The sequence below is a fragment of the Callorhinus ursinus genome, unplaced genomic scaffold (genome assembly GCF_003265705.2).
Source record: "Callorhinus ursinus isolate GAN/ISIS: 27379988/994484 unplaced genomic scaffold, GSC_fseal_2.0 scaffold13, whole genome shotgun sequence".
NCBI lineage: Eukaryota > Metazoa > Chordata > Mammalia > Carnivora > Otariidae > Callorhinus > Callorhinus ursinus.
This window is the reverse complement of record NW_027397075.1, coordinates 27,159,283-27,186,299: the sequence shown is the minus strand read 5'-3', so window position 1 is coordinate 27,186,299 and position 27,017 is coordinate 27,159,283. Positions and strand designations below refer to the sequence as shown.

Genomic DNA, 27,017 nt, shown 5'->3' with positions numbered 1-27,017 from the left:
TGTTCCTAGGACCACATAAGAACTGAAAAGTTCATGCTGCCTGGATGCAAATACAACAGCAGAGAAGCCTCACTTGTGGGTTTGTGTCCCTTGAACAGTTATGTAACTTCACATAGAGAAAATGCAAGTTCATAGCCACAGAAAGAGAACTAACTTTATCCTACCATCCCACCTTCAGAGTGTGCAACTCTAAAATGACATGTTTTTGGCTGCTTTGTGAGTATTCTTGCAGGTGTGTGTGTGTGTGTGTGTGTGTGTGTGTACATGTGCATGTGTGCTTCACCTTGTCCCAAGAAATATTTAGTCCATTTAAAACAGAACAGAATATGAACGTGCCTTAAAAGAAGATTCTAAGTAGTGGAAATGCCAAGCCACCCCAGACTTGAGCTAAGCCAAATGACAACTTAAAAAGTAAGACATGCAGGTTTGGAGAGCCCCTGCTGCTGATTCTGAAAAGGGAATGAACTTTCTTGGAGTACCGTCCCTGTGCCAGGCACGTGATAGCCATTTTGTCTCCTGCCCTTCAGACACAGCTGGTCTGGAGACAGATTAAGCTTCCTTGTGTTTTATTGTTGCTTCCAAACTGCCATTTCTCCCTCTCCTCTGCCTGTCCTATAGAGACTCTAGAGATAAGATCATGAGACAATACTGCCAAATACCCTTCTTTGTGGCAGCCGTCTTCAGAATTAAAGGATCTTAACCTTCATTACTTGAAAATGTTCACACCCAGTGTTTGCCTCCCTATCATTACTCCAGCTATAATTCTTGCTCATTTCAATATCCATATGGACCATGTTTTCAAATACTGGCCTGCTCTCCCCTCACCTCATATTTCCCCCTACACCTGAGATCCTCACTCCCACGGTCATACGCTAGACACTCATCACCAAAGTATGGCATCTCATCCGTCATGTGGCTTCTGACCCGCACGCCCGATCTTGTATCTCATTCATTCTACGATGCTGATTCCAACAATTCTTTGACCCCACTCCACTATGACCCCAAACACATTGACTGTACCACCTTTCCCCTGGCTATCACCCCTTAAGGCCCTCACTAGCCTTTGGATTCCAGGATCCATCATTACTATCTCTCCCTTACACACCGGCCCCTTTTCCCTCCTTCAATCTCACATTTCTCTAGTCCAATAACTCCCACTCTTCTGGGTGTCAGCTTTCTGCTTTCTTCTCTCTCTCCAAACGAAAGATATCTTTCTCTTCTCCTTCCCCCTCTCAGCTACTGACATTGAAAAAAATAAAGATCAATCAGAAGCAAGCTTTCCCATACTCCTGCCACCATATTCCACCATATACAACTCTCTTTACGAACTACCTGTTTTGCATTTACAATGATAAACCATCCATGTTCCTTTCTATAGGCATGTATTCACTGGAACTCAGTTCTCACAGTCTCAGGGATGTCACTTCTACAATTCTCTTCTCTCTCTCCTAGCATCAATTCCCCCCTCTCTGTTGTAGTATCACCCATATTTTTAAAGAGGGAGGGAAGGAAGGAGGGGGGGAAGGTAGGAAAAGAAACCCCCTTCCATCCCATATTTCCATCCAGCTACTGTCCCATGTTTCTGCTATTCACTATGGTAACCTCTTCATCACGGCTAAGAGTCGTCCAGAAGGACACTCTGCACCTTCTCTCTTTCCCAATGCTAATCAGACTTCACTAATACTGTTCTTGCCAAGAACACCAGTGACCTTCATGTTGCCAAATCCAATAACCAATTCTCGGTCCCACTGCCCTTATGTATCTGTACCTTGAAAAGGTTTCTTCACTTGTGCCCCAGAACACCACCCTGGTGGTTCATCTGATACACTTGACACCCGTTCTCAATCTCCATTCTGATTTCTGTCCTTCTCCCTGACTTCTATAAATGAAGTGCTCTAGGAGTGAGTTCTTGGAACTCTTTTCTTCTGTGAATGTTCATCCCCTAAGTAATATCCTACAGCTTATGGCTTTAAATACCCTTTTTCTGCAATGACTCTTGTATTTCTAACTCAAAGAGTTGAACTCTTAAGTGTCTAAATCTAACTGCCTGCTTTACACTCTCACTTGGATGTCTAATAAGGATCTCAAATCTAACTTGGTTAAAACAATTTGGGATTCCCACTTCCTAACTTTTTCCTTCCCCATCTCTATTCACTCGATAAATGAAAACTCCATTTTTTTCTGATTGCCCAGAACAAAAACTTCAGTCATCTTTGACTCTTCTTTTCTCCCATCCCCAACATCAAACCATCATCAAATTCTGTTAAATTTATCTTTAGGAAGAAACAAAACTTCTTAGATACGACACCAAAAGCAAATAATTTGGAACCTTATCAAATTTTAAACCTTTTATGCTTCAAAAGATATGTCAAGAAAATTAAAAGGCAAGCCACAGATTGGGAGAAAATATTTGTAAAGCATACGTATGACAAAGATCTTGTGTCCCAAATATATGAAACATTCTTATAATTCAATGATGAAGAAACAAAGAAGCCAATTAAAAAATGAGTAGAGGGACACCTGGGTGGCTCAGTTGGTTAAGCGACTGCTTTTGGGTCAGGTCATGATCCTGGAGTCCCGGGATCAAGTCCTGCATTGGGCTTCCTGCTCAGTGGGGATCTGCTTCTCCCTCTGACCCTTGCCCCCTCATGCTCTCTCTCTCATTCTCTCTCAAATAAATAAATAAAATCTTAAAAAAAAAAAGTGAGGGGCAACTGGGTGGCTCAGATCATTAAGCGTCTGCCTTCAGCTTGGGTCATGATCCCAGGGTCCTGGGATGGAGCCCCACATCGACTCCTGGCTCAGCAGGGAGCCTGCTTCTCCCTCTCCCTCCGCCTCTTCCCCTGCTCATGCTCTCTCTCTCTCTGTATCTCTGTGTCTCAAATGAATAAGTAAAATCTTTTAAAAAATAAAAAAATGAGTAGAATATTTTAATGTTTCATCAGAGAAGACATACAGATGGTCAATAAATGCATGGAAATATGTTCAACATCATTAGTCATTAGGAACATGCAAATTAAAATCACAAGATACTGTGTCATGTCTACCAGAATGCCCATAATAAAAAAAAAAAGGTAAGAACAAGTTTAGGATATGGAAAAACCTGAATCCTCACACGTTGTTGAGTATTAATGTATAATGATGCAGTCATCTTTGTAAAGCAGTTTTTCACTTTCTTAACACGCTGAACATAAGCTTACAATAACATCCAGAAACTCCATTGCTAGGTATTTCTGTTTCCATCCTTGACTCTTTAGAATCTATTTTTCACACAACTGACAGAGGGATCATTCAAAATATAAAACAAACATCATAACTGCTCAAAAATCTCTAATGGCTCCTCATTCTGCTCACAATAAAATCCTGAGTTCTATGGCCAACATGGTGTTGCATGCTCTGCTCTGTGAACTCCTGAACTCCCCCTCTCTCCTTTCACTCATCAGTACTGGCCACACAGGTTTTCCTGTGCTCTTCAATCCTATTCACACTCCTATTCCTGCCTCAGGACCTTTGCATTGACTCCTCCCCCTGCCTGGGATATTCTTCATTGAGATACCTTCATGGCCACTTTCATTTCATTCAGAACTCCCAGATTTTATCAAAGAAGACATCCCTGACCACACTATTTAAAGCAGAGCACCACTCTTTACTCACCTCCCCCACCATATCATCCCTACCCTTTCACCCTACTTTATTTTTCTTTATAGTACTCATTACTTCCTGACACATTTCAATTGGGGTGTGCATGTGTGTGTGTGTGGTCCTCCCTGCCTAGAAAGGAAATTCCATGAGGACAGGGACCTTGTCTATTGTCTGTTTTGTTCATCAATTTACCTCATTTGATTCCCACAATCAACATGTAAGTTGGGTCATTTTGTTTATAGGGGAAGACAATGAAGCTCACAGAGGTTTAGCAGTTTAGTAAAAGTCACACAGCCACTGATTATGCAAGCTGGAATTTGAGACCAGGGCTGTCTGACTCTAATACCATGGAGTCATCATCACTACAGACTCCCAAGAAAAACAATTAAACTGGATCCCACTGAACAAAGTTTTATTTAATCTGTTCCTCTTAAATCAGAGTTAATGGTCTTAATAATTTTGAATTCTTTGAGTCTGTATATATCAGCAAGATCTATACAAGAATAAGAAATGTAGCTGTGATATCTTGGCTTTCTCACATTTGCTCCATCCTGTAAAAAAGTCAACGTTCTTATCCTAAAATTTGAAATAAACACATTTCAGAAAAATTAGAAATTCCAAGTACTTACATAAATCCAATCTAACATCAAGATTAGAAGGGCAAGAATATGTAAGATAGATGACACCAATTCATCACAGAAACTTCCTTTCTCCAGAACATAATACATTACACAGCTTCATAGCAATCCATGTGATTTATTAGTGTAATCAGAGGATAGCGATACCTTTTTAAATTGGTTTTTTTTTTTTGCTCAAAAGTTGTACACACAAAATGTAATCAAGGAAAGAATAAAATACTTATTTATGTCTAAGCTCATCTTAATGTCAAGAGACTCTGTTTTTGCAGCTTTCTTCCTTCTATCTCTTCTTTTATGTCTTAGAAATATTCCAAATATACAGATGTACTTGTGGACATGGTAATGAAACCAGAATGCTCTGAGCATATTAATTAATGACCAGGGAGAAAAGAAAGGAGCAGAAAGGACAGATGGCACCTTGAGTAATGGGAGCATGATCCACTTCTCCTCCACGCCCCCACGGTGTGTCCAACCCTTTGTAAGTTCTGAATGTGGAGATGGTGCTATATAGAAGACAGCACTTCCTCCAAAAAGCCCACCCATTACTCAGAAAGACAAGCAAGAATATGCTCCCCAGTCTTCTCTCCAGAGTTCCTGGAGGTGAAGGAGAGGAATTTGCCATGTAACCTGGGCTGAGAGTCATCACCATGGTTACCACTAGAAGTGAAAGTTAGTACCCTGCCGCCAACCAATCCCAACTCCAGTTTGGGGCTCAGCACAACCTGAACATGATGATTTAAAAAAATGCATCTTGACACCATCATGGCCCAAGAGGAAAAAGTTGATTAGAATTCCAGGCTTGCCGTTGTACACCAACACGGGGTAGCAGTAAAAAGGAGGTAAGCTTTTTCATCCAAAATCTGCAGCTATCTTTACAGAATAGTTTTAAATACCTTGCAGTAAATTCCTATGCAATCTCTAAAGTTCCTCCCCCAAGATCTACTGTGAAGCCTCTTGGACCAAACCCTGAAATCACTCAAGCATCCTTTTTCAACATAGGATAATAAAACCACTATATATTTGTGCATGAGGCAATACATCATGTTTATTTGGTAGTAGCTAGAGTTAGAAATCATTATACCTTCACACGATCCTTGTAGATTGACCATCTATTCATAGGCCCTTGGTTTAGCTGTGCTAATTAAGGATGACTTGCCTCCCATCAACAAACATGGACTTCTGTATCACATTCAGGTTACCAGAGCTTTGAACATGGAATGTTTACCAGTCTTAAGAGAGAATATTAATGCAAGAGTTACTGCAGCTTTGCTTGTAGTTATTTAAAAAAAAAAAAAAAACTCACCCCAACAAACGTGAGAAAACAAAGAACCTGGCTGGAGGGAGAGATGCAATTAATTAGAAAGCACTTATGGATTCTTCTCCTCCCAGCACTCCGCTTCATAGGGAATGGACACTCAATAAAGGGTTGTGGGTGCTTTTTGTTTGACAACCTTTATTCACATTTATATAATAAATATTTAATGCAGAATACTCAAAGAACACAGAAGACAGAACTGGACCAGAGTCAGAAGCTCTGGCTGAGTAGTTACCTAGGTTGTGCAGCCCAGCATAAGATCTTACTTCTCTTTTTCCTCATTTGAAACATTACAATTCCCAACTTCCTACCCTATCTCACCTGTCTTTTGCTCTGAAGCTTCAGTGAATTAATGCAAGTAAAAATGTTCTAAAAAGGACATTTGTAAACAGAGGCATTTGAAATTGTTTCTTACTATCAAGGCATCAAGATAATATGCCAAGGGTATACATCAATGGTGTCCTGGCATCTTTTCATTTTTATGCAATTTTTCTCTGCCTGTTGGTCTTGCTTTGGACAAGATAGATGGAGAAACACTTCATTGGTTAGGAGGAAAATGATTTCCAAACGCTTAATCTTTCATCTTTAGCTATGATGCTCTTCATTATTAAAATCACACTGGTGATTATGATTAATGTTATATCAACTCCATGAAATTAATTGTTCAAGGTGAATGTGATGAGAAGTAAGCTACCTTCTCCCACTTCTAGTGTCCTTAAACCTTCCACCATTAAAACAATTTGCTACCTCTACATTTTGTCAAATTTAACTCTTGTGGATTCTTAACGAATTCCAGCCTTAAATCTGATGAAAAAGAAGGAACTAAATGATGACTTATTTCAATTTTTTATTGACCTAAAACACACATATCAAAAAATAGACATAAGTTAACAGCTAAGAGAACATTTATGAACTAAACACACTGGTATAACCACTATCAGATCAAGAAACAACTCCAGCCACATTAAACAACTCTAGAATCTAATGTTCATTCTCAATGTATTTTTTACCAAACATTACAAATCTATTACATGGAATATAAAATTTTAGTATTTTCACAGTCAATCATGTAAATATAAGTGTTAATCAAAACATACACAGAGCAGTTTCTTGGACAAATGTGAAAGGATTGTCAGTCTCAATAAGGTATAGCCCACCTTACCATTAGATTCCTCTGCTGTTGTCCATCAAAACATTTAAGTAATTGTGATTCCTTGAAACCCAAGACAACTTCTTCCAAACACGCCACAAAATTTTAATACTGTGATGAGACAACAAGTTAGAGAATTCCAATCAAGACAGAAAAATAATCACAAAAGTGGTTAAAACAATCATGACACTACACTAATAATATTTGCCTCTTCTGTTTACAATGAAAACTAAACATGAGGGCCTATATTTTGCCCAGGTGAAAAGTTAATGACATGGATGTATAAATATCCACTTTTTCTCTCAACCCATTTTGATGCGGACATGCATGCATGGAAGTCTAAGAGCACAGCTCTTTCATGGAATTGTCCTGAGGAATGAAGTGAATCTTCTTCCCAAAGTGAGCTGCCAACCATGAGAGCAGAGGAGAGGATTCATGCTGCAGGTTTCTCTGCTCATGCCTGTGTGTCCTGGCTTAGCAAGCCCAACTCACAAATGGCCTGTTTTTCTGTGACAGGAGAAAGTGCTCTATCCCTGGGAACCTGAGACACCCAGGAGATTCCACCTCAACTGAACAGCCCCAGAAATGTGTCTGGACATCCACACTTTGTTGAGACTTACATTTCCTACCGGTACGGGTGCAGGTGTGTGGTGCTGTGATGAGGTAATGGGAATGGGAAATGGATCTAAATGAATTACCTTAATCCAGCTGTGTGATATAGCACTCAGATGCCACGGACATCTCCATGGAACTCAAGTTGTCCCCTAAATAAGATCAATTCTTCAAAACAACTGCAAGATAAAGTTAATTCTCCAGTCTCAAGAAACCTTCCTAAGATACATTTGCATTCATCCTATCATCTTAACTGTCCGGACCATACTCGCTGATCATTTAGCAATATCTGCTGAGTATCCATACTCACTGATCATTTAGCATATATTTGCATTGTGCCAGGCACTTGGCCAGACATTGCTATACAGTCATGAGTAGAGCAAAAATGGGCCTTGACTTCAGAACATTTATAGTCTACTAGAAGATGCAAAGTAATGAAATAATCCACGAAAATATCTTGATTTCTTACCCCACCACACCTTTTATCTTATATCACTTCTCCCCATTGGTTTTTAAAGCCTACTCCTTTTCCATGGTCCAGTTGAAATATCTTTATCCATGGCACAAGCTTTCTGTAACCAACCCCAACAGCCCACAGTAACCTGCTTCTTCTCAGCCCTATGCACTGTTGACCATACCAGTATCACCACGTTATCTGAATGCATGCCACCAGTGAGCTCATAACACAAGGAAGACACCAATAACTGACCACAGCACTCTTCCCACTAGCCAAGAAGTAGCCTCAAGGTCTCATCAAATACGGAAAGTCAGGTAGCCACAACCAATCAACTGGAGGGGAGTCAGTCCATTCCATTAACTAAGCAATGACCACACACCTCTACCTTCTGTCGTCATTATATCCTCCCGTGTAGGTATTATCTCCACAAATGTGATCTGAACAACTCAAGGGACATGGACCATACCTTATGTTCCTTTTAACAGTTCCAGTTCAGCAACTGCGTGTTGAGCACAGACTATGGGAGAGCCCTGTTGTTGGTACTACAAGAAATACAGAGATGAATGAGATGCAGTCCCTGCTGCCAACAACTCCCAATTTTTTGAGGGATAAAAACTTCACAAATATCTACAATTTGAAGCAGAGTAAAATGAATGGTGTAAGAAAAGCCCAGGGGTTTAGAGAAGCCACAGATGAGATCCAACTGGAAGAATAGGAGAGGTTCCTTAGAGGAGGTGGCATCTGAGATGGACACTAATGATTGGAGAAGGAGGAAAGCGGAGGCTTTCTAATCTAAAGAGATTAGAAATCTCCTAATCTAAAGAGATTATCTGTCAAAAAGGAATAAAAATGCAGTTTGGGCTTTTGTCTGAATGACTTGAGCATTAAGGCTGATGGAGTGTCACACTCCAGGAATAATGAAGGGCACCCACAAAGCCACTGAAAGAGGAAAGTTCAGAATCCTTAAAGTATTCCCTTTTGGCCCCAAAGTACTTAGCATGACACTCACTCATGGTAGATATTCAACGAGGGCTGGTAAGTAGATGCTTTAGGCAGTACCTGGTTAATTACAACATAAAGAAGCCAAAGACTCTGTGAACACTTCACATGCATGTGTGTGTGTGTGCGTGGGTGCACGCTCACCCTCCCCACACACACACACACACAATCCAGAATAACAGACATTTCCAAACTGGCACTCTAGGCTCCACCAGGTTACAGAGACAAGAAGTGAGTTGACCTGGAATAGATTCCTCTTTCCGGTCATGGTGATGCTGTTAAAGGATTGTAGATTTGTTCTTCCGAGATTATGGATCTGAGTAGGTTTTTGGTCTCCAATGTTTTGGAAGAATTTATGTTCAGTAGGTGTTCCTGGGATGTTAATAAATAGTATATGGAAAGGAGTTTTGTATTCAGGTTAACTTGAGGACACAGAGAGATAAGTGAGGTTTACCGGTTGTCCCTTTCACAGCATTTCTCAGAGACTTGGACAAGCTGTCGCCATGATTCTCCAAGAGGAAGGGGGATGGATGATCATTTCTTAAATGCATTCGACCATAGTCTCTTCTTTTTTTTTAAATGAAGACTCTCCTGGTACAAGTACTCCATAGAACACACTATGATTTGATAAGTTAGATGTAATTATTGAGAAAAAATAGAAAATTAAATCCAGTTTTGCCTAAATGATGGAGACAGAGGTCTCAACCAGTAAATGTCAGCTTCCGGGAAATCTTGTCCATCCTCAGTGTATCTATTCCTTTTCCATCTACCCTCCATTTTACCACATCCTTTCCCACCCTACCCACTAGGGATAATAAAAGCTAACATTTACTGAGCCTTCACTTTGTGCCAAGCCCTGTTTTAACTGCTTTAACCTTCACAATAATCTTCAGCACTATTATTATTCCAATTTTATGAATGAGACAGCCTAAGGCACAGAGGAATTGAGAAATTTTCCCTTGCTCACCTATATAGTAAGTGGTAAAGCCAGTATACAAATCCAGGCAGAGCTAAGACTCCTAACCACCATGCTGGTATCTACCTGGGAGAGTGAGGAAGTGGGGGAGAGATCACGTGAAGATCCTTGCTCCTGTCTTTCCCCCAGTGCTTATGACGGGTTGGTCTGCCAACACTCCCCTCCCCCATCCAGTCTTCAGGGAAATGGAGTCCAGTCGTCCCTCACACAGGGTCTGGTGGTTCTGATTAAGACCATCTTAGTCTGGCCATGTGTCTTGTTTCCTTACTCCAGAATGTGAAACTTCCTCCCAAATATCTCATTCAGCATTCCACCTTGATAAATCACAGGTTTGGGGAGGAAGCAGATCATACAGCCTTAGCAACTACTCTAGGCAAACGGTGTGACAGAAATCAATATGCATCACTTGGATTTGCCTGAAATTTCTTTTGGAAGGCTGGGGGAGGGCAACTATTTCTCGGCTGAGGTTCCAGCTCACTCCTCTGTCCTTCCACCCCTCAGCAGTCTGTCCCAATTTTTTACTAGTTCCTCCCAAAGAAAGAAAAAAGAAACGTCCCTTCAGCCTCCTCCCTCACCCTCTGTCCTCAAACACCGCCTCACAGTCATCCCAATTCCCACTCAGAACCTTTTCTTGTACCTCTTTTCTCTCCCTCTCTCATTACGGATTCATCTCTCTGCTCCTCTTTGCCTCCCACTGCCGTGTGACAAATCTCTCTTAAAATAACCCTGATGACTCACCCAGCAGATACTGTATTCCATTTATGTACACCTTTGTTTCCCCAAGGGGCACCGAGAATTTCACAGCTATTCAGTGTTATTTTTACCTCGTCCTTGTAAAGAGATTATCTGTCAAAAAGGAATAAAAATGCAGTTTGGGCTTTTGTCTGAATGACTTGAGCATTAAGGCTGATGGAGTCTTTTTACTCTTCCAGGTCTCATCGTTCTCCTCATCCCCTTCTCCTTGGTACTGTTTTGTTGTTGTTGTTTTGTTTTGTTTTGTTTTGTTTTGTTTTTCAGGATCTATTAGTAATCACACCAGAAATTAGGCTAAAATCTTACCAATCAGTTGTGGTCTTTCTTAACCAGTCATCCAAACTGGAAGCCTCAGAGCAGCCTGGCTTCCTCCAACTGGTTGAGCCCACATACCTGTTGCTAACCAAGCCATTCCGGTCCTGCCCCAGACCCCTCGCTCCTGTTCCCACTTCAACGACCTCATCCAAGCCGCCACCTCCTCCAGCCTGGCCTGATGCAGTGGCCACCTCACTCTCCCCTCCACCCCCAACCATTTTATTACTCCCTCACGTTAGTATTCCCAACCTAGATCTCATCACGCTGCCTCAGGGGTGTTCCATTTAAACTCCTATCCTTTTCCAGGGCACTCGGGGCTTCTCAGTCTAGCTTCAGCTACCCGGCCTCTGTGACCCCTGGGTCTACACCGTAGACATCCCAAAAATAAGCAGTGTCCCTCGACATGCCTCGATTCATGTGCCCCCCTTCCCCTGCAGGAGCACCCGCCTCTAACTTCCCTTCCTGGAGAGCTCCTTCTCAGGTTTAAAGGCACGATTTTTATATTACCTCTTCTGAAGAGCTTTTCTGAACTTACCCAGGGCACTTTTAACTATTCTCTCTTCTGCATGCCTATAGCTTTTTATGATAACTGCTGGAGTAGATTCACATAATGTCATATATATTCCACAAAAACTTATTGGAAGCCTGTGATGTCCTGGGCATTATGCCAGGCACTAGATACACAGGGATCCAATTCACAGTCCCTACCCTGACTATGTACGAAGTAAGACAAGAAACAAAGAAAAGTAATTGCTATTTCAGAGTGAAATGAGCCACAATAGAGTTAAGCCCAGGGGCTGAGTGGGCACATGAGAGGGCCATCACCCAGGCTGGGGACATCACAAAGCTCTCTGAGAGGAAAGGAGCCCTGAGCTGCCCTGTCAGAAATATCCAAGTTGGAATGGTTTTGGGGACTGCACTTTCTCCCCACCAGATCATGGGCTCCGTAACAGCGGACTAGATCCTGTGTCCCTTGTACTCTGCCCAGTGCTCAACAAATACACAGGAAACCGAATAAATCAGAAAAGCCTTGGTCTAAAACCCCAGTAATATCAAGTTTATTGCTTCTCAACCCTGCCTCCTCGTTCCTCTTGGTGGCTGACCAATCTTGGTCCCACCGATCCAGCCTTAGCCAATAAATAATGAAAATAATAAGGTGATTCTGCAAATGCGGTTTTTTCCCATCCCAGCCCTGGCTCCGCACAGCCAAGGAATCTGGAATGAAGCAACTGGCCTGAGACATTTGGCATGCCACTGAGCCACCCACCAGAGTCGGGCAATCAAGCGTCGCTGATGCGCACACTGGCTAAGCAGAAAAGGCCCAAGAGGAAAAGGGAAAATGTGTCACACCATGCCAGGCCAAGTTCAAAAGTCACCAGGTCCAGAGTCCCCTCCCAGTTGGCTTCCCAGCCCCCATCTCGTTCTCTGCACTTCACTTTGCACCTGGCAAGCAACGTCATTTCCCACAGCCTGTAACATGAAGTGCACACTCCTGCTCTAGCTGACGAAGCCCTGGGGAAAGTCTCCATCTCTCTACCTCACTTTTGTCCTCACCCCCATTATTCTCTAACCTTCACTTTGTCCCTCAGTTGGTCATTCGTAGGAAACCATGTGCATTTCCTTAACCCATCTCTCTGGCCTGCAGGCATTTTCACGGCTGCTGTTCTTTTTGCCTGGAATGCACTGAAACCCTCTGGATAACTGGCTCGTCCTTCGGTTTTAGGTTGAAGGCTACTTTCAAGCCGGTCCTGCCCCCGCTCCGCAGGCCGAAGCCTGGGCAGGTTTGCGCCTGCGCGTCCACAGCGAGCTCTCTGGTCTCCCTCTCAGCGCCCGGGTGACACTGTGGTGAACTTGTCTGCTTAGCTGGGTAAGCTTCCCGCCCGTAAAGACTGTGTCCAGTTTCTGCACTGCATCCCAGAGCCCAGCAAAGCATCCAGACTGCGTGCATTAGGCACCGTAAACATCTGTTGATTGAGTTGATGAAAGAATCCTGGAGAAAGAGATAGGGCACAAGGTAAGTTTGGTGAGAGCAAGGACTTTGTTCTGCTCACTGCCGCACCTCAGTTTCTGGCACAGAGTAGACCCTCAATAAATGCTTACTGAATGAACTAATTAATTACTTGGTTAGACAAAGATATTGTGTAAACCTGCTACTCTCTTCCTGGGTTCTTTATGTGTGGTTTAGTCTTCAGGGGACTGGCTTCTGAAGAGAGGAATTTAGCGTGACATAGCCATCAACAGCATGAACTTGGACCACACCTCCAGGGGTTTACATCTGAGCTATATCCCTCACAGTTTTCATGTGCTAGTTGTTTTGTCTTTAATTGAGGTCAGTTATGTGATTAAATGTCTTAACATTTGTAAAGCAATAAACTAGTGCTGATGACAGAGTAAAAACTATTTAAGTATTTGCTCTAGAAAACAGAACAGTATTGCAAATGCAAAGTCAAGAAATGCTGTCCACAGTTGACAGGACAAGAAATAAAGAATAGGTATATTACTTAAAGCTATCAACATAACTAACTGAAAATATCGACATAAGCCTATGGAGACAATGGCAGAAGGTTGGGACTAAGTGAGCTAGGTCCTAACGTTTCATAGAGGCAGCCACAGATCACATCCAAAATTGACAACCCAGGAAATAGTGGCATGCAACTCTTGGTGATTTGAAGGTGACTATGAGGAAGATCATCAGCTAAAAGAGTGAAAAGCAGTTGTCTATGAAGAAGAAGACTAAAAAAGAGAAAGAACAGGGCAGGAGACTGTGGGTTTCCTTAGTGGTCCTTTTGTACTATTTAAACTTTTGACTACATTCATGTGTTATTTTGATAAATTAAAAACATTTTAAAAATAATTGCATAGGAAAAAATCAAATGGGAAGTACTTGTTATGGTCTTCAAATACTTCTAATTTACCTTAGAGATTTATGAGATGATGTGGCCATGCTCTGAGAAATCCTATTTTACCTCCACGCTAGGGGGACCCCTGCACCCCACTCTCCTTCATGAGGCTGGGATAGCAGGGAAAGTCAATGTCTGAGATTAGGCTCAGTTTCTCAGTAACTCTGTGCTCTTAGCCAAGACACTCAATCTCTGTGTGGCTCATTTTCTCACCAATTAAATTATAGTGACAGTTTTAGACTCACTGTATTGTTACATCAGATACCTAGAAAAGCATAAAATACTATACAAATATTATAATCACAGTGAGGAATTTTCTAGTGTGGAGAAAAACATGTAATAACATCTTTCTTCAAACCAACTAAAGGTGCATCTTCCCAGCATTTTTTATGAATAATAATAATTCATAATTTTATATAAAATCAGAAATCCTTTGAGAGTACATTCCCAAGATAATCATTCCCTTCTCCATGTTATCTCTGTTTCTTGAACATGCTTATATTATTTCCTGTTTCAAGCCCTGTACTGCAGTTGGTTTGCTTACATCATAGTTTTATCCACTAGACTGTGAGTTCCCGAAGGCAGAAATGGTGTTTTACTTATCTTGATATATCCTGAGCTTAACACAGTGCCTGCCCTAAAGAAAGTACCCCAAAATGTTTGCTGAACTGAACATTGTTTTTTAAAAAAAAGTTTATTTTGAGGGCTCCTGGGTAGCTCAGTCAGCTAAGCATCTGCCTTCAGCTCAGGTCATGACCCCAGGGTCCTGGAATCAAGCCCCACATCAGGCTCCCTGCTCAGCAGGGGGCCTGCTTTTCCCTCTCCCGCTTCCCTTGCTTGTGTTTTCTCTCTCTCCTCTCTCCCTCCCTCCCTCACTCCCTTCCCCCCATCAAATAAATAAAATCTTTTTTTAAAGTTTATTTTGAGTTAAATATAATTTTAGAACTATAAAAGAGTAGACGTAGAATGAAGGAAATAAACTAACATGTGTTCTTCCTCTCATCCATCCAACAAATATTAACTGATGCCCTAGAGTTCTGTCCTAGGCTCTGAATAATACATACAAGCAGCTTCCAGTCTAATTGTGGGGATGGGGAGGGGAGGACACAGAGAGACAAATGAGCAATTTCAGTACAAATTGATAAATTTTTGGTTAAAGGTAAGTACAAGATGTCATAGGAGCACAAATAGTGGCCGCAGCCCCTAAAAAAAGAAAATAATATTCTGAGATCTCTTCTTCTTACATTATTTCTTTGAATTGAATTAAAATCCAATAAACCACCAGAGTATAGTTAGAAAACTCAGGTCCTACACAAATGAATTCAAAACATCCAGTCAATTAGTTAAAAGTTATGTACACTACTTGGCTGAAATCCCTTGACATCATATAGCACCACCTTAGATAATGTGGTAAGTTAACAAGATGTGCATACCCATATTCTTCCATTTGTCATATTATTATCTCATAGAAACCTCTAGGGTCTGGGACACATTTGGGAAATCAAATACACACCTCAGTCAAGAATCCATTCCGTTCCTCTTCTATGACCTTGCCATGTGTCACCCCTCGTAAAGCAAGTATTTTCTTATTAGTCCTTGTTTCTTTAAGACCAGCTTTGGAAAATTATCGTGGGCAAATAGAAGCGGGAAAGGATAGATGGGCCCACCTTTTGCTAGGAAGTGACTTTCTAATGGTTCCCACTCTGGCTCACCAGCTGGATGACTAGAAGTGAGCAGATTCCAACCAGCTGCCCTCCGTTAATCTCCGAAAGCGTTTGATATTGCTGAGTGCCCCCTGAGGACTAGATAGTAGTAAGTACTCCCTTGTCCCTTGAAATGATCAAGGCACAGTTAGTTCTTACTAGTTAGAGTCTCATAGAACCGGATGTATGCATCATGAGCTACGTGGATAGTATAGGCATAAACATGAATCAAATTGGCAATTTAATGAAAATAGAACAGAGCATGAGTCTGGGATATTGCGAATGCCTAGATGAACATTTAATTAAAACTTTACTGCAAGTTGTGATCACATCCAAGAAATGTTCCAGGTTGACAGTTTTTGAGGTATTTAAAAGCTTACTGACGGCCAAGCATGCCTAGTATGATAAAGTAGTGACAATTACAGACAGCACAGGAAGACAGCAAGGTCATTGCCCATTTCAAAGAGCAATGACTGTTATTTGAATAAAATATCTTTTCACCAAAAGTCTAACCTTTGCTATCTTGACAAATGAAAGAACTGACAAGCCCTTTGTTTGTGTCCTTTCATAGGAAACCAAAAGAAACAGAGAGGTAAGAGAATTTGCTGGAGATCAAGCACAAGTGAAGCCATTTTTGAGTAGTGGACCCTCAGAATGGAAATGCAATGACAGTTGGCTTATTTTCTCCCCTATTTCATAAATAGAACTCTATTATGAAGACAGGTTGAAATAGTTCTTAAATTGTTGCCATTGTCACAATTGTCACTTGTCACAATTGTCACTTGCAAGCTGGAACCAAAGAATGATGACTATAGTTTTCATCTGTGACAAACACAGGCCAAAATCTCTCCAATCATGAATACCATCAATGGGAGAGACAATTAGGACAGAGACAGAGCATAAATGATATAGTATCTTTCCCAATACGTAATGAATAGACTTTGAGATTATTCTCAGTAATAAATATTTATTAATTAAAACATCTAAATGAATATGAAAGACATGAAAAATAAAAATACAGGAAAATAAGTTGGCTCATGCAGCACTTTTATAAAAAGTGAATATAATCTAACTAGTCCAGGAGTTTATAAAGGGAAATGAGCTAGCTGGTTAGTGAGGAAATGAGGGTCCAGAAGACCACTATGTAGTCAGGGTCACAGCTGTATTGGTGGAATGTTGGGCTCCTGTAGGCTTGGTCTGTTTCGTGTTTCTTCTGGTAGACGTGTCCACAATTTCTACTGCCTTTTTCACCCAATCAGCTTGTGGATCAGCACAGACTTTAAAGCCACGTCTGGTAATAAATCTGCAATGCAAGGAAAAGATAGAGTTAGTCACATCCTCACAGCCTTGGAACCAGGAGTTAAGATCAGACCAGATATAACAGGTTATATGCAGAAATTATTCTCAAAACCTTGACACCATAAATGAAAACCTTTCTCCTGCCATCTATTCTAACACAAAAGAGAAATACATCCACGTAATACCTAGCTCCTTTGTTCATCATAATTCTCAGACTCCTTTTTCCATCCAAGCTACCAAATGTTGTAACTACACTGGACATTTGAGGTCATCTAGTTCAATTATTACATATATCTTCCTTCTCACATCTAAACACATTCATCTTGTTTTCTGGACAGAGGTGATTTCTTTATTTAATCTCTTTGGGTAAAATTGCAATTATGTGTTGGGAAGAGCCGCTATTCTGAAAATGAGACCCTGGAAAGAGAACAGTACTATGTAGCTAGTTTTTCACACATTTCCTTAAGACATGGTAACTGATAAAACATGGCACTCTACTTTACTCTAGCACACCATAAGGAAAGGGAAGGGATGGGTAGAGAAGCATCCTACACCAGTGTTGTTATATGGTCAAATCCTGAGCCACAGCAGCCATCTCTAAACCTAACCCTCAGAATTGAGCACAATATTCATCCGTTTCCCAGTTAGATTCTACTGCTAAACTAAATCAGAAAAGAGGATGATATTCTTTATTTGATTGTCAAATTTTTTCACTAATTGCTATTTGGTGCTACATAAAGACATGGTTAATTGGAAAACCAAAGGGGCTATTGGTTCAACTTGAGGTCTTCCCCCATGCCAACTTCCTGAGGAAGGCAGCATTTCTATACACTGTGTCCCATCAAGCCCAGCTTTTGGGGAGACAAACTCACATTACTGCTTTCATGGAGCCCTCCTTGATGGTGTAGGTCTTGATGTTTTTAATTGGCAGTCTCTTGGTCGTCAGACTTACACAGATGCTCTTTTCTAGGACTTCACTCCCCACACCTGGTAAAGAAAACCAAGAAGACAAACAAAAATAAATTATCATTTCAAATAGTATAAATGTTACAGTACTGTAAATAAAATAACAAAGAGTGATGTGATAAAGAGTAATTTGGGGAAGGCAACATTAAAATGTGGGAAGAGGCGCCTGTGTTATTTTAAAATGTTAAGGTGTGAGATATATAAAGGATGGAGTTCATAAACTGTTCATCCTCAACAGAAATCCACCATTCAGAGAGCAATCTTACATTGGAGAAGGGGAAATAACTTGGGAGAGTTAATAATATTAAAGGTTTGGTAGAATCTAATCAAGGTTTCTAAGTGCTGATTTTCTCCTAAGGTAAAATGACTGGTATTTGCTTCTCAGGGAAATATTCAGCTAAAAAGCATCTAAAGTAACAGCTGATGAGGATCAAGTCTGATCTACAGTGTTGCTGATATCAGAAGGCTTTTTTGAACATGAAACTAAATATAAGATATTTGTCAGCTAGCTGTGCCTCTCTTCATCCCTTCTTTCCAGCATTCCCAGTATGCCGTCCACACGTTCCTTACCACCCATCTTTGCCAATTTATGTTTAATGCTTAACTGTCTTTCAGCCCAGTGAAAGACAGAGATCTTTTCTTGTATTTCTCTCACTACTTAGGAAACAATATTTTTCTCCAAGAAGTACCTAACATGGACTCCCAAGACCCAAAGAATCCTACTAGACTCTAAACCCCCAAATCTTCTTATTCTCAGTAGTGTTATCACTGAAAATATCATGTTCGCTCCTGTTGCAGAGCTGAATCAGAGCAGAGATTGCTTTGCCCACAGTTGTACATAGAGGCTAATCCCCAGTGGGACTCATAGAGGACATTCAAGGAGGAAGCTTGGGAAGTGACCCAAGTGTCTGCAGTCCTCCTCTGTCTCCAGCAGAGGGTCGCTGCCCCCAACCATACCTGGGTTTCCACCAAACAGCAGACCTATTGTCTCAGCAAAATGCCAGCCACATTGCAATATTTGGCCTAATTTACTAGCCTTATAGTTGTTGGTTACATCAATATTTGTTTTGCCCACAATTTCAAGGAATTCCAGACTTTGCCACCTCTATTCATAGACACCCTTAGAGATCCATGATCAGATTCATACATCCTATTCTAAGTAGTAAGTCTACAAATTAGGCCCTTGAAAGGAGAGTTAACTGAAACATTAATTATACTTGAAGGATATTCTCTTTTATTGCCAGAGCCACAAGGAGAAGTAAACTTCAATCAGTTGGAGAAAAAAAATGATCCTTTAAGAAAATATGTATAGAGGGCGCCTGGGTGGCTCAGTTGATTAAGCGACTGCCTTTGGCTCAGGTCATGATCCTGGAGTCCCGGGATCGAGTCCCACATTGGGCTCCCTGCTCAGCAGGGAGTCTGCTTCTCCCTCTGACCCTCTTCCCTCTCTCATGCTCTCTATCTCTCATTCTCTCTTTCTCAAATAAACAAATAAAATCTTTTTAAAAAAAAGAAAATATGTATAGAATAGTCAGGTGAGGCTCAGTATACCTAAGTCCCATCTGGGTATACCTTGCAGGTTTATCTGAATGTGTATAAGGCATTGATCTATTTGTTAGCACTTAACATATGGTCTCTTATAAATTAAATCTCTTATAAATCTATCATTAATGGGAAAAATATTCATAGCGGTAATAATAGACTCTCCCATATACTTGAAGGTAGTATTGATTTCCTGGGTATGAAGGCATGAGCTCCCAATCATTTTCTTAAAATAGAAATTATTGATTTTCTTCAGAATATACAACCTCCAACTCATCCCCACATTGTGACTAAACTTCCAAAATCTTTGAGAATTTACCAAGATTGTTATTAAATAGGCAAAAGCTACAAAGGCACATATAATCACCACCACCATTCCACAGCTAACATTAATCAAGAAATTATTACTAGTGAGGAAATCTGATAAGTATTCCTAAATTGTTAGGCTTGTTTGTTTGTTTGTTTCATTTTAATCCCAGGTGAGAGTATCTGTCATTATGTTCAGCTTATAAGTAAGCGTAGGTCCAGAGATGTTGCAAAATTTACCCCAAATCACGCAATTATGAAAAGTGGGAGCCAGATTGTAAGCAAGTTCTGTCTGTCTTCAGAATCTATAAAGTCCCTTGAACTCAGAGTTGTCATTCCCATTTTGCACATGGGAAGTCAGAGGCTTACCCTGGAGAAAGCAGTTTACTCCAGTCAAAACCTGAGTCAGATCCCAAATGTGTACCCGCCTGCCTGCGTATCTGTTCCTCTCTCATACAGAACCTTTCAACTTACCTTCCACGATGAATTCAGTGAGAAAGCAGACCCCAAGCAGGGCCAGGAGGAGAGGTCTCATAGCTGAGGTCCTGCTGAGCTATGCGAGGAGAAGGTGAGGAACGGCTGCTCTTAGAAGCCTCTTTATTCCTCCAGTGGTCAGCGTACTTCCTGTGGTGAGAGGGGGGCTTTTCAGGGTGGGTGTGGAGTTGTGGAAAGTCTGTGCAGTACAGATGCTTTTTTCTTTAAGAAAAAGTTCCTTTGCCTCTGCTCATACTAACCCTACACCTTATGGTCTTCGCCCCTGCTCCTGTGGTTAACGTGTCAATGAAACCAAATGTGTGCATAAAGGAACGTGGTTGTCTCATCTCCTGCCACCAGCCGAAATTCAAATCTTCCACTGCAGACATGCCCCAAGGCCACATCGGTACCATGGCCCAGCACGGGGACAGTGTAAGGAAATGGGGTGCTGTGGTCACTGTGGTCCTGCTCCCCCACCTGTCTCATGTCACATCAGCTGTGACATGAGGATTCCACCACTGTGGCTCATGACCCCCGATGCCATCCAGAGCAACTGTTTAGGGGGGCACAGGGACACTGCTGCCAATCTGATCTTCCCAGCTCTCTTTTTCTTTTCATTTCTCCCCTCTACCCTCATTCAAGTGACTCCCATTTCTTTACACCCCCCCCATACCCAAGACACAGTTAAGTAAGTGTGTTTGGAGCATGTCTATATGCACATGTTTGGTTTATTGCAACTTAATATATACCTTTTAAAAACCTTTGAGGGGCATCTGGGTGGCTCAGTGGGTTAAGTATCTGCCTTGGGCTCAGGTCATGATCCCCGGGTCCTGGGATAGAGCCCCATGTCGGGCTCCCTGCTCAGCGGGGAGTCTGCTTCTCCTTCTCCTTCTGACCCTCCCCTCTGCTTGTGCTCATGCTCACTCTCTCTCTCTCTCTCTCTCTCAAATGAATAAATAAAAAATCTTTAAAAAATAAAAAAAATAAAAACCTTTTGAAAAGTTGTCTTGACATGAACTTTATTTTGGAAAAAAAGCAAAAGAGAAAGAGAAAATTATCTATAATCATATCATTCTGACAGTTTTCATTTTTAAATGCTTTTTCCAGTAGATCTCTATTGGTACACATATGTTTGCAGACTTGTGACAATTATAAATACTGTTTTAGCATCAGTGTAAATATCTTCCCATGGTTCTTCATACACTTCGTGTTTCTCATCTGAGTAAATATATGCACATACACATTAAACTATTCCCTTATACCACCGTTCTATAGATCACATCTGTAAGGTAAGTTTTCAGTAACATATACTCAATCATTTCCCCTCAATAGCCAGAAGTTGGATCACTTGGCAAACTCACATGATCCTCTTTCAGTTCTTGCTCCATGTTACCATATAGTCTTCCCCAAATGTAGTTTCGACTTGCAATCTTCTAGCAGGGTCTGATTATATCAGTTGCAACTTCCTGGCACTCAGTTTGTTGTTGTTTTGTCTGGTTTTGCTTTACATAGGTATCTGTAAAATGTATTTCTTAATTATGTGTTTGCACAAGCAGCGAAAAGGTTTGCCACTGCTATTAGGTATACGAGAATAATATTCTTATTCAACATATGTGTAGCTAAAAGGAACTGCCACTGCTGTTAGGGATACAAAAATGAATTCCTATACTTCCATGAAAATTATAGGCTAACCTCTAAAAGATTTTTCATTAATGGCGTTTAATTTTCCAGCCAGACTTCACTCTGGACCTCAGAGTGGCCTTTTAGTTATTTCTCTCTACCTGGCTATACCATCAGTCCTTAACATCTGAACACATCTTTCCACTCAAAATTCTTTTCCTCCTATTACTCCCTGACATGGAGAAATATGCTATTTTCTATCCAATTTCCAAACATGGAACCTGGGGTCATCTTAGACTCATTGCTGTCCATTCATATGTCATCCCTAACAAAGCTGTACTAAGTAAACCTTCTAAGTTGCTCTTCAATAGGCCTGTTCCTCTCTTTCCACACTGCTGTAGGCAGGCCTTCATCATCCCTTGTTAGGACCACGGCAGTAGACCAACTGGTTTCCCAGCATCGGCTGTCCTCCCTTTCCAGTCTATTCTCCACAGTATTGCCAGAGTTAATCGTTCTAATGCCTTAATCTAATCATGTTATTTCCCTACTGAGAACCTCTTCGCCAATTTCCATTGCCTACAGAATTTATTTGAAATTTCTTATTGTCCAATACAAGGTTGTTCAAGATCTAACACTGCTTTTCCTTTTAGACTCTCTTTCCAGCCCTCACACACGCTCCCAAACCCCCAGCCTCGACAAACGTGTATGCATTCAACCTCATATCCTATCCTCTCTTATACCCCCCCACATATTGCGTCCTTTACCTAGCACGTCCGTCCCAGTTCCCTACTTGTAAACTGCTCCCCTTCCTACAAATTTTCCTGAATCCTTAGATAAAATTAAGTTCTGCCATCCTCTGTGCTTGTGTGTTTCTCTCCACCACGGTTCTATCACTAATCTTATTTTATTGCCCTACTCAATTATATTTCTGCATCTCCCACTAGATGGCAGGCTCCTTGAGAGTGGGGAACTTGATTTGGTCTTCACTGGGTCCCTGGCATTAGAAGAATGTCTGTTATGTAGTGGGACTTTCACCAAATAGTTTTTGAATAAATGAATTCTTCTTCAAAGACCATGTTTAGGGTGATGGTACATTAAGTGAAGATTGACCATCTAGAAACACAAAGCCAGGAATTGTGTCTGTGGTTTTCTCTTATGTTTTCAACCAAATAGACAATGTGACCAATGGCTGAATATTTACTTAGCATATTGAAATGGAATTTCTTAAACTCTCAGAATGAATTATTCCCTTCCAGTTTTTTCACAGCATGACTAGAGTCTCTGGTGGGGAAGAATTAAGTAACAAGAAAGTAGAAACTGAATACAAAATGGGCCTAATTTGCTAATATGTGGACATTGATTAACAACAACCAGTGTTGCAAAAGGCAGGATTTCTTTATTTTTTATAACTGAGTAAGAGTCCATTCTATACATACACCGTATTTTCTCTATCCATTCATCCATCAGTGGACACTTAAGTTGTTTCCATGTCTTGGCTGTTGAGAATAATACTTCAGTGAGAATGAGGTACAGATATCCCTTCAAAATAGTTACTTCATTTCCTTTGGATATATACTGTTTTTTTGATAATAGCCTTTCCAACAGATATGAGAGGGTGTCTTGTTGTGGTTTTGATTTTCATTTCCCATTATTATCAGGGGTGTTAAGCACCTTTTCATTTACTGTTGGCCATTTGTATGTCTTTGGAAAAGTGTCTATTCAGCCTATTTTTAATTGGATTATTTGGATTTTTTTTTTTTTGCTAATGAGTGGGTTGCATGAGTTCCTTAATTTTTTGATATTAACCCCTTATCAGATAGGTGGCTTGCAAATATTTTCTCCCATTCTGTAGGCGGCCTTTTCATTTTGTTGATTGTTTCTTTTATTATGCTGAATCTTTTTAGTTTGGCGTAGTCCCACTTATTTATTTTTAATTTGCTGCTTGTGCTTTTGATGTCATGCTCAAAAAGTCATTGCCAAACCAGTGTCAAGAAACTTTTCTCCAGGGGCGCCTGGGTGGCTCAGTAATTAAGCATCTGCCTTCGGCTCAGGTCATGATCCCAGGGTCCTGGGATTGAGCCCCACATCGGGCTCCCTGCTCAGCGGGAAGCCTGCTTCTCCCTCTTCCACTCCTCCTGCTTGTGTTCCTTCTCTCGCTGTGTCTCTCTGTCACATAAATAAATACTTTAAAAAAAAAAAAGAAAAAAAAGAAACTTTTCTCCAATATTTTGTTCCAGGAGTTTTATGGTTCCAGGGATTAGATTTAAACGTTTAATCCATTTTGAGTGAAATTTTGTGCGTGGTTTAGGTTAGAGGTCCAATTCCATTCTTTTACGTGTGAATATCCAATGTTCTCAGCACCTTTTATTGAAGAGACTACCCTTTCCCCTACTGAGTAGTCTAGGCTCACTTGTCAAATACTAACTGACTACATAAGTATGGGTTTGTTTCTTGGCTCTTGATTCTGTTCCATTGGAGTATATGTCTGTCTTTATGCCAATACCATACAGTTTTGATTACCATAGTATTGTAATATATTTCAAAATCAAGAAATGTGATGCCTCCAATTTTTTTCCTCAGAATTGCCTTGGCTATTAAGGATCTTTACTGATTCCACGTGAATGTTAAGATTGTTTTTTTGATTTCTGTGAAAAATGACATTGGAATTTTGATAGGAATTGTATTGAATCTATCAACGACTTTGGATATTATGGGCATTTTTTAATAATAATAATTTTTCCAATCCATGAACACAGACTATCTTTCAATTTATCTGTATTCCTCAATTTCTTTCATCCATGTCTTATAATTTTCAGTACACAGATCTTTCACCTCCTTTGTCAAATTTATTCCTAAATATTCATTGGTTTTGATGCTATTGTGAAGGGGATTGTTTTCTTCATTTCTTTTTCAGATATTTCATTGTTAGTGTCTAGAAACACAACTAATTTCTCTATGTTCATTTTGTACCCTGCAACTTTACTGAATTTGTTTGTTAGTTGTCACAGTTTTTTGACAGAGTCTTTAGGATTTTCTATATATCATATCATCTGCAAACAGAGACAATTTTACTTCTTCCTTTCCAATTTAGATGCCTCTCATTTCTTTTTCTTGCTTAATTGTACTAGCTACTATGTCCAGTACTATGTTGAATAAAAGTGGCAAGAATAGACACCCTTGTCTTGTACCTGATCTTAGAAGAAAAGCTTTCCACTTTTTACCATTAAGTATGATGTTAGCTGTGGGCCTGTCATTATTGGCCTTGTTATGCTGAGGTACATTCCTTTTACATGGAATATGTATGAGAATTTTTATGTTATGAAAGGATGTTGAATTTTGCCAAATGATTTTTCTGCATTTATTGAGATAGTCGTATGAGTTTTATCTTTCATTCTATTAATGTGATTTACAGCATCTATTGATTTGCGTATGTTGAACTGCTTATGCTGCATCTCTTAAGCTTTGTGATTCCATTTTCAGCTGTTTCAAGATTTTTTTAATTTTATTTCATTATGTTATGTTAATCACCACAATTACATCATTAGTTTTTGATGTAGTGTTCCATGATTCATTGTTTGCGTATAATACCCAGTGCTCCATTCAATATGTGCCCTCTTTAATACCCATCACCAGGCTAACCCATCCCCCCACTTTTCCCCTCTAGAACCCTCAGTTTGTTTCTCAGAGTCCATAGTCTCTCAAGATATTTTTAAATTTGCCTTTTGATTTCTTTTTTGACTCATTGTTTGTTCAGAAGCTTGTTATTTAATTTCTACATATTTGTAAATATTCCATCTTCCTCCTGTTACTGATTTCTAGTTGCATCCTATAGTGGTCAGAAAAGATTCTTGGTATGATTTCAGTCTTCCCAAATGTGCCAAGACTTGTTTTGTGACCTATCATGATCTGTCCTAAAGAATGGTCTGCATGTTCTTGAGAGGAATGTGTATTCTGCTGTTGTTGAATGGAATGATTTGTATATGTCTCTTAGATCCATTTGGTCCAAAGGTAGTTCAAGTCCAATGTTTTCTTATTGACTTTCTGTCTGAATAATCTATCCATTGTTGAAATCGAGCATTGAAGTCCCCTGCTATTACTGTATTGTTGGCTCTTTCTCCCTGCAGATCTCTTTGCATTATTTAATATACTTAGGTGCTCCAATATGTGTTAATCACTTAACTCTAGTGTAAAAGTTAAAGGACAAAAGTATTAAAAATAAATATAGCTATCATAATTTGTTAATGGATACACAACATAAAAAAGAAAATTATGACCTAAGAGCATAAAAAGATAGAGTTTTAATATGCAATTGAAGTTAAATTGTTATCAGTTTACAGTAGATTGTTACATCTGTAAGATTTTTTAAATTTTTTTTGTTATGTTAATCACCATACATTACATCATTAGTTTTTGATGTAGTGTTCCATGATTCATTGTTTGTGCATAACACCCAGTGCCCCATGCAGAGTGTGCCCTCTTTCATACCCATCACCAGGCTAACCCATGCTCCCACCCCCCTCCCTTCTAGAACCCTCAGTTTGTTTTTCAGAGTCCATCGTCTCTCATGGTTCGTCTCCCCCTCCGATTTCACCCCTTTCATTCTTCCCCTCCTGCTATCTTCTTCTTCTTTTTTTTCTTAACATATATTGCATTATTTGTTTCAGAGGTACAGATCTGTGATTCAACAGTCTTGCACAATTCACAGCACTCACCGTAGCACATACCCTCCCCAATGTCTATCACCCAGCCACCCCATCCCTGCCACCCCCACCCAGCAACCCTCAGTTTGTTTCCTGAGATTAAGAATTCCTCATTTCAGTGAGGTCATATGATACATGTCTTTCTCTGATTGACTTATTTCACTCAGCATTACACCCTCTAGTTCCATCCACGTTCTTGCAAAAGGCAAAATCTCATTCCTTTTGATGGCTGCATAATATTCCATTGTATATATACACCACATCTTCTTTATCCATTCATCTGTCGATGGACATCTTGGCTCTTTCCACAGTTTGGCTATTGTGGACATTGCTGCTATAAACATTGGGGTGCACGTACCCCTTCGGATCCCTACATTTGTACCTTTGGGGTAAATACCCAGTAGTGCAATTGCTGGATCATATGATAGCTCTATTTTCAACTTTCAACTTTCAATTTTTAGTCCCCCACTATTATTGTATTGTTGTCAATGTGTTTCTTTGCTTTTGTTATTAATTGGCTCATATAATTGGCTGCTCTTATGTTAGGGGCATAGATATTTACAATTGTTAGATCTTCTTGTTGGATAGGCCCATTAAGTAGGATATAGTGTCCTTCCTCATCTCTTATTACAGTCTTTGGTGTAAAATCT

The 27,017-nt window shown here is 40.3% G+C and overlaps 1 protein-coding gene across 1 annotated transcript; it reads right to left on the bottom strand.

Moving 5' to 3' along the window:
* Positions 1–16,413: 16,413 nt before the first annotated feature.
* On the bottom strand, positions 16,414–20,300 carry LOC112828796 (lymphotactin). The gene is made up of 3 exons (XM_025878048.2): positions 20,048–20,300; positions 17,632–17,746; positions 16,414–16,763 (listed from the first exon to the last, which is right to left on the bottom strand). Exons 1-3 carry the CDS (start codon positions 20,106–20,108, stop codon positions 16,601–16,603), a joined length of 339 nt encoding a protein of 112 aa, XP_025733833.1. The 5' UTR covers positions 20,109–20,300; the 3' UTR covers positions 16,414–16,600.
* Positions 20,301–27,017: the final 6,717 nt, after the last annotated feature.

Bases quoted from the DNA above. Each gene is read 5' to 3' on its own strand.
- LOC112828796 (XM_025878048.2), bottom strand. From the start codon at position 20,108: ATGAGACCTCTCCTCCTGGCCCTGCTTGGGGTCTGCTTTCTCACTGAA. The intron at 17,747-20,047 runs GTAAGTTGAAAG...TTTCTTTACCAG, and splicing joins CACTGAATTCATCGTGGAAG to GTGTGGGGAGTGAAGTCCTA. The intron at 16,764-17,631 runs GTGAGTTTGTCT...CTTGCATTGCAG, and splicing joins GGCTCCATGAAAGCAGTAAT to ATTTATTACCAGACGTGGCT.